Source organism: Pocillopora verrucosa, chromosome 9 (genome assembly GCF_036669915.1).
Source record: "Pocillopora verrucosa isolate sample1 chromosome 9, ASM3666991v2, whole genome shotgun sequence".
Lineage (NCBI taxonomy): Eukaryota > Metazoa > Cnidaria > Anthozoa > Scleractinia > Pocilloporidae > Pocillopora > Pocillopora verrucosa.
Genome location: NC_089320.1, coordinates 3220633 through 3229539, shown reverse-complemented (window position 1 = coordinate 3229539; position 8907 = coordinate 3220633). Strand labels below are relative to the sequence as shown.

At 36.8% G+C, this 8907-nt stretch overlaps 1 protein-coding gene across 1 annotated transcript; it reads right to left on the bottom strand.

Moving 5' to 3' along the window:
• Nucleotides 1–5848: 5848 nt before the first annotated feature.
• LOC131786875 (membrane progestin receptor gamma-like) lies at nt 5849–6925 on the bottom strand. Its single transcript, XM_059103948.2, is given in 2 exon segments — nt 5849–6670; nt 6704–6925. Coding segments are annotated over 2 exon segments (1044 nt in total).
• Nucleotides 6926–8907: the final 1982 nt, after the last annotated feature.

The window sequence follows — 8907 nt, the reverse complement described above, 5'->3', positions numbered from 1 at the left end:
GTTTGTAACGTTGATAAAACTAACCAAGGAAAAGTTTACTTTGTCGAACTGGAAGCCCAATGCAAATCAAGTCTGTATCTCGAAACAACAGTCTCTACTTGTCATTCAATCTTGAATGAAAACGAAGAAAATTAAAAGCAATGGAAATGTGATACCATTAATAATAGGTGGTGAAAGGATCTCCTGGGAATTACTTCTCAGTCCACATGTGTGCAGTAGCTATACAGGACAAAAATGAATCGGACATGCTAAACGCCACCCAATTAGATGAATTCCTCTTAAGCTCTGCCCATAAAGAAAAAAATCTTAATCAAAAACTGATTTCTCTCTCTTCTAAATTGCATTTTTCAGAAAGCCCTAAATAAATTTTTTATAAGTCCAAAATCACTTCAGCCCGTAAAAGCTTGAACAAAGTTGTCGCGATAACTGGACATTGCTCTATCGCCTGTTAACTTCTCGTGTTACAACTTCAGGAGACTTTTTCGCCTCCTTTTGCAAGACAAACATCTCGGACATGTTGAGCTCTTTAGTTTTAGAAAAATATGTATTAATTCATTTGACATCATGTTACATGAAGCTATTATGATCTATTTAAAGCTCACCGTTTTAGTTTAATGATATCAGTTTAATGACTCCTGTCGCATCTGTGGTTCCGTAGTCTTATAATTTGTGTTTTGGTCATGTGTGAAACTCGGCTACTTTATCCACGCAATTTTTCGGAAATAGATTTCAAGAGTATATTTCTCATAAGTAGCCGCCTCAGTTTTCATTCCTATCTAGATATTCCGAAGTCTTATCAATCGTAAAACAAAATGAGTTCTAATAACTTCCGTAGACTGGTGACGAACGTTTTCTTGATGCAATTTTCGGTTTGCATCATTAAAACATGAATGAACTGTGTTCAACCTATATTTTTACTTTTTCCCCCTCTCATCCCTGTTAAGTTGATTCAAATAACCAAAAGATTGCGTGTAAGATAGAGTTTTACACATTAGCACAACGTAAATTATAAAACCACGGCTACGAATATGAGATTAGAGTCAAATTTATCATTATTTTTAATGAAAGCCCTTGCTGACGAACCTAAAGCGGTGAGCTATAAAGTCACAATGGTTCACTAATAAAGGGCAATAAAGTAGCCACGATATAAATACCAAACCAAAACAGATGTCAAATAAATTGATTTATATCTTACAGATTCAGTTTTTATTTGAATGCAAATCTAATCTAAAGAAAGAGAATTATTTAGCTCATGAAACACGAAACATTTATCGAGAGATGGTTTGGGAAAAAAGTCCTGAATTATATGGTGAAGTAAGTGAGCAGGCGATCAAGCTATCAGGGGCCGAAACGATTTTAACTATTAAAAGTACTTTTGGCAATATCTGGAAAAAACTGATTAAAAATTGACCTTAATCACTCTGGGATTAAGATTTATTTATGGACAGAGCTTGAGGGAAATCCATCTGATTGGTTGGCATTTAGCATTTCCGATTCAGCTTTTTTCTACTCGCTATTTCATGTATTCTCTTTTTGCTCTCGCGTTCTTCATCAAATAGATGAAGAAAGCAGGTCGCTACCAAGATACGATAAAAGCGCTGCAACTGCCCCAAGAAGTGGAAACATTTACAGAAGATTTACAAGGAGGCGCGTAAAATAAGTCTGTCTGTAGTTGGTGCTGGTTTTGTTGGCTTTCTTCCATTTTATTTCTGTCTTATTGTTAAAGCAAGAGGCCTTTAGGATTTTTGCCCCATCAACGTACCATTGATGCAACATGATGTACCATGCTTAACTCGCTTGTTATTCCTCTGATTTACTGCTGAAGACAAAAAGAATTGAGAAAGGTTATCATTAGAATCAGAACCCAGGTTGTGCGTTTAGACATACAGTAAAGGAAGAGAATATAATGGAAACAGTGAACAACTCTAAAATATATCTAGATTTTACTCTGGCCATTTTTCCATCCACCGATAAACGAAATTCCTTAGTCATTTTTTATATGAAAATTTTATTTTTGATCAGAAGACGTGATTCGATAATTTACTGTATGCAAAATGTTTGGCAATTGGCCATCAGTCGAAATCGTTTCATTTACACTGTACTCGCGATTACTCCAAATTTCAACGTGACTTTGAATTAAATAAAGAAAATTTGAATGTTTTAATTGTTATTAGATACCGTCATTTGATTGGCTGGTAGGGAATGCTATCACACAGGGCACGTATTGAGAAAATTTATATCAATCAAGAAGTTTAAAAAAAACCAGCTCCTTTATTTGTGATGTTATCGGAGAGAAATATTTATAAAAAAAAACAGACAACTTTTTCGGGGAGGGAAAATGTATCACGCATCACGCTCTATAACAGGCCTTGTCGTCATTTCATGTATTATTTCCTTGCCTTCTCATATGAGATTTTGCATCATGAAACACGCCGCCAACGAAGGAAAATAGAAGGACGGCTATTGTCCCAAGAAGCAATGGAAGGACTAACCAAAGAGAAAAGGGCCTTCAAGACAACCCTTTTCACTGTTTGAGCGGTATTCCTTTTCTCTTGCAAAATTTTTTTCTGCCTCAGGCCTCTATAATGTTTTTCCCATCATGAAGTGTTTGTACTTTCATGTTCCATGTTAAACTCGCTTGCTGATTTAATAGGAATGATTTAATGCTGGAGGTAAAAAGAAACAAGAAAGCTTCTATTTAGAAAAAGGATCCATGCCTTGCATCCAATAATTCAGAGGTATATAGCGGGGAAACTAAGTAAACAAATCCGAAAAAGATAGTGTACGAAAACAGATCATATATTGAAATAGCCATACACTGATCATGTACTGTAATAGTCCTACTTTACCTAAAATAAAGGATATATGTATCTATGTATGTATTTCTGCATAACGGATACCAGCTGTATAATGTAAAGATAAAATGGAGCAGTGCACGAGGAAAGAATTCCCTCAGAAATTCAGTTACATCTTTCATATTGATGCTTGTGCAAATAATACAACAGTCAGGTGTGAAAACAAGGAACGTTATTAAAATGCCCAGCTTACTAAGAAAACAATTACGACATGTACATATCAAGGCTCTCCATTGTTTTATCGAAACGTTTTGAAAGTTTGGTGAAAAAATTAAATTAGGTATATAGCCATACAAAAGTAAAACTAGATTCCGTGAAATCTGATTCTCAGCAATTTTACTCAATTGCGACAAAAATTACTCAATCATTTATCTAAGATCATAGGATACAACGAAACTATGAATAACCGGCTGTCAGTACTTTCGTTGTGCCTAACATTAATTATATGTATCAAAATCACTTATTTCCGTACTTTTAGAGTACACTTCCATTATTTCCATGGTGAATTCCAAATCTAAAGAAAATTTACTGCAATGAATAGAGGGCGATTATCCCTCGCATAGCTATTGATTTTTTTTTTTTCTATTTTTTATTTCCGACAAAATAAACAATCTCATGAATTACGCAATTAAGAATAATGTAAATCATGGGCGAGAAAAAGACAAGTGGAAACACATGCACACTGGAGTGGATCGTTTTATGTAAAAGCCTCCAGACTACAGCTGAGACCCAAGGCATTGTGTTTAAAGTTTCACTTGATCTTTATTGGATATCAAACTCAAAATACATAACTACTCCAAGCTTAATCTACAAAAGCTATCAGGATGGCCGGTACAGAAGGCGACACAGCTTATGTCCCTCTAAAGGTTAGTTACATTGTCCCCATTATGATTACCAGCATCGCTCGCCCCTTCACAATTCTCCTCAACGTGCTTGAAAATTTCTTTTCTTCTTCTTTGGCTGTATTGACAACAGCCCCCTGTCTTCATTTGATGCTGGTTACATTCGAGAGACTCATGGCGATTAAATTTACGATGCAATACTCAAACTTTATAGCTGGTAGGAACCTGAAGACAGCGGTGATGGTAGTCTGAATTATTTCTTTCGCGTGTGGGATCTTCAGCGCGCTTCAAATATAGTTTTACTTCCCATAGGAATTTTTTTCACTGTTTCAGGTATCGTTTTCGTTGTGGTGAGCATTTTTTTCCACTTGGCCCTTCCTCGCGCATACTATCATAATTCTCAATTGTGTAATTAGTGTTAATATTTTGGAAGTCACAAAATGTAGGTTTGGTTGGACTATAAATAAAAGTTTGAATAGGAGAAATACACTAAAGAGAGTTTTAGAATGACAATTTCTGATAAAGAGACAACTTTGAAATAGCACACTAAGCGAGATATGAACTTAAATCAATTGCATGAACCTCTAGAATAACTCATACTCTTTTTCCGCTATTACGACTTTAAAAAATCCACCGTTAAGGCCATCTTTTAAAGGCTAAGTATACACAGAACCGCTTTCTATTTCCAAGTTCAAGTTTTATCAACCAAAATAATGTTTCCTGCCTAAATGGATTTTCTTTAGTTGCAATCAAGTGGGAATTGAACCCAAAAATCTGCAGGCCAAATGGTTGGCTTTTTTCAAACAATATCTTTTTGCTCCGCTTTCGTGTGCACGTGTTTCCACTTCGATTTTTCTCGCTTGTAAAACAGTACTGTTTGTACTTACACAATTAATGGAGTTAGAAACCAAAAAATATTTGTTTGGTGTGATTAGAGAAAAGTTCGAAGAGAATGAATAAACCATAATTGTATAAGAACAAGCAAAAATTTAGAAGGTTGGCACGAATAAAGGTAATTTCCATACTTTGGACTTATTTAGGCCGGTATAGTGGTCTAAAGTTAAACTGATGTTAACGCATTGAACTTAATCGCTACTTTGACCGTGATCTTCTGCTGAGATTATCCTGGAAAGCTTTTGATGGATAAATCAGATGCCTTTTATTGTACATTCGAATTTGATCTAACGCACTTGTTTAAATGCTATTTTGAAACGGACCTCGTTTTTGGGTCAAATCAAATTTATTGAAAAGAATTGAATATTTTTATTTGGCCTAAGCCGCTCTTAAAACAACAAGTGATGGTAAACACGACGAAAGAAAAAAAAGTGCTTCCAGTTTTTTCCCTACTTTGGAGAAAGGTCTATTTCTCTCAGTCGTGTTCATGGTATTACCACCAGAATTCAATCCAAACCACAAAGTAAGACCGACACTCAAGACAGGCAGTATGTTGAACGAGGATACACAAAAAACTTGGTTTTCAAGGGTTGTACTTGAGTTACTTGAGTCTAGATTGGCTTCTGCTGACAACTCCATGGAGTTGTCAGCAGAAGCCAATCCAGACCAGACGAGCAGACCTATTTTCACCATAAGCATCAGAGCGATTACTTTCATGTAGTTAGAAAAGGACTAAACAAACCACTTCGTTCTTGTGAGTTGCAATCAGCGGGATGCACTTGTAACTCACTGGAACGTCCTATCCGAGCCCATGGTACCACCATCAGAAGCCAATCCAAACCACAAGGGAAGATTCTCATTCAAAACAAGCATCAGAGTGAATTGCATCAGGATTTCAACAAAGCTACACCAAAAAATTGTTTTCGCGACTTACAGTTGTCAGGAAACACTTGCCTTGCCCGGAAAGCTTGCGCGGTTCATGGCGTTACCACCAGATGCCAAAACCAGACCATAGGATAAAACCCACATTTAAAACAAGCATCAGAATGGCCACCACCAAGACCTAAATAATAATGTACCACTCGTTGTTTTCTTTAGTTTCAATGCCCTTGCCTCAGCCGCACGTTTTACTCGAGTTCATGACAACACCACCAAAAGCCGATCCAGACCATTTAACGAGACCCAAGTTTAATACAGGAATTAAAACAGATAGCATCAGAATGTTTTAACACGATACTCCAGCCACTTGGCGGTACCTCACTCAGCAGACTCAACGGTGTCCATGCTTTCTCTACTAGACGCTAATCCAAACCACAAGACGATACCCACATTCAACAGAAGCATCAAAAGAGTTAGCATCAGGGTATTAAACAGTGAAACACGACTCAGTGTAGCTACCATTTTTACTGCACTCTCTTGTGCTTGCTTCCTGTGCAGTTTAATCATCCAGTAGGCAAATTCTGTTCCAATGGCAGATAAAACGTGCATGAGTTGATGACCTTGGCCAATTAAATCAAACATCCCTGGGAAAAGACGCTCGGGGAACCTGCCGCTATACAGGAGGCCGGATAAAATCATGTTTACCACGTGACCAAGGTAGAAATCACGGGATAATTTACTGCAGGCAGAGAATACTAAGCACGTGTCATCCTTGTGACAACTGCAAAACACCACACTCGCCAAATAAGGCTCTGTCGTGTTTAAATAGCCGGCTAGAAATGCAGCTGCGTGCAGAGATGTGCTGAACAGATTATTGATAGCATTAGTCTTGCAACAGAGGTACGTCCCGAGAAAGCTGAGACAACTTGCTACTGAGAAGAAAAGAGAAGGAGAATCGAAGATCATCAAACCAGTATTCATTGGTCGGGTGTAAAAAAACAATACTTGGCATGAAGTGAAGGTCATTAGGCTGATACCCGCATAGTCGAAGAAGAAACAGGTTTTGTTGGCCTTCTCAGACATTGGGTTGAAGAGATGCGCTGAACCGCTTGTGAGGTACACAGTTACTGTTCCGATTCCAGCAGAGAGCATTGGTAAATTGAAAGGATCAAAGATCGGATGAGTTTCCTCGCCTAAGGTCTAGGAAAAATGAACAAGAAAATACAAAGACACCAAGATATGACTCCAAACGTTAAAACTTTGGTTGTGTAAATAGAAGAGGCTTTTTAAACACTGTCAAAACGTACTGTTGTGCTTTCGTTATTCAGACTTGATGAACGGTTCCCTATGCCACTCAGTCGTCTCTTCATCGTTGAACAACTTCTTTTCGTGATGGTTTATCATTTTCTTGATTTCCTTGATTTTTTTAGTGCGATTGCGCAAGCTGTCCTCCATATGTTTGCGTCAGGCACTGAATTTTTTCAAAGAGATGATTACTTGTCGATCAGATCTAAAAACAAAGTAATAAAAAAAATATGATGGCTGTGAACTAATGACTTTTTTATTATTTACAATGGACGACATGTTTTCGCGTATTTATTTTCACAAGACTTAATTTTCGCGATTTCACGGTTGTCAAAAAATAGCGAAGTTTAAGACCCACATGAAAGAGTTTTAGCGAAAATTAAGCACGCAAAATCATTACACTTGACTAACAATGTGGGAAAGCGCTACGTTGCCAAAAGATTGGACAAAGCAGGAGTTTCTAGGGTGGCAAACCGTGGGTAATCTCTTCCTCCGGAGGATCTATTCGAAGAAATTGACAATGTCCTAAAGCTGAAATCGCAAATAGGCTTTGTTATGTGCTCTTGTACAGCTCCGCTTTGTTGCAAAGGAACGTGTCAAAAGGTTTTCCGTTTTGTTTTAATATGGTTTTGGAAACTATTGTTATGGAAAATTAAAAGCAGTTGTGCCAACTCTAAGACTAACTGTTTGTTAATGCAGATAAGTAATTTGACAATTTTGCGAAATTAATTTCCCTTTAATGCATATTTGTGGCCAATTCGCGAAATTAAAGTCCTGCCATATATACCCATTCCATTATCAAGAAATTAGGCTCCGGTGAAAATAATTAACAATTAGTAGACCTGGGAACTGCTTTTCATCAAATAACTCGAAAATCAAATTGCTAGGCAAAGGAAAATATGTGAGTAATTATCAAAAAAACAGTAAATTTAAAGACCAAACTTTTGGAACTGATTCTTCGAAACCTTCCCTCGCCTTAACATGTCCGTCACCGACGGTACTGGATCTTCTGTGAATAGGCCAGTTCCTATATAATTCAAATGAACCCCATAACTCAGTGCATGACCATTTGTGTAAATCGAGCATATTTCTTAAGATGGTGAGGGAAATTAATTTTAAGGTAAAGTAGCTGTGTTGCTAGCTTCTTTTCACAAAGAGCGTTTCATAGCTCGAAAACATCTGGTGCCTAAATTTAATAATTGTTGATTCGCAGGATTACAAGGGTTTCAAAGGGATGATGGGTTTTACGCTAACGGTTAAAATTTTGGCCATTTTACGGCTAATGTTTAATTCTTTTCCCTTGCGATTGAAATAAAAATTTTTACGTTTAACTTTTTTACGACTAGCGGTTACAATTTTTCAATTTTAAAGCCTATCAGCTGAATTTTAGCATTTTTACGGCCAACGGGTAATCACATTGAGACCCTCGATCAAACCTTCGTTTTCAAAGTTCATTCTTTTGTAAAAATAAACTTGAAAAGTCAAGGGGGGGGGAATGAAACTAAGTGTTGCCAAGTTGATAAGATTTTTGAGCAGAAAATGTCAACAAATATAGAACAGGCAAACATGAACAAATAACATACCTGGGAAGAAACACGCACGGAAACCTAAGGTGATCGTGAATTTTTGATCCTGTCATCTACGCTCTTTGCTGACCGTGACAGGAGAAAAAAAAACTCTGATGGATTTAATATTTGAGCGTTAAGTTTATTGAAATTTTGATAATTCTTACTTATGGAAATTTTTAATATCAAGAGAAATCCAAAGCAAGACAGATTTTCTGAGGAAATGACTGAGCTAGGGACCTACCGATCTCGGCATTCTCAAGTTTTTCTTTTAATTTTTCGGAGAAAAAATGATTGAAAGAGAACTTTCCTTGCCTGAATTCTAGTTTTGCAAAAACTGCTTAATTTAGAGAGTTCGTGAACGAAATATATTTCGTTAAAAATGAAGCCTTACATCCAAGTAATGATGTGTTTGTTATGCAAAGCAATATACATTTATTCAGTAAGTGAGCAAATATATGCAAGCTTAGGCGAAAAACCTGAGGGTCTTGGAAACTTGAAACACAAACAAAAGAGCGCTCTAATATTAACACAAAGTTTTAGAGGAAAAACTTGAGCTTGAAGTTA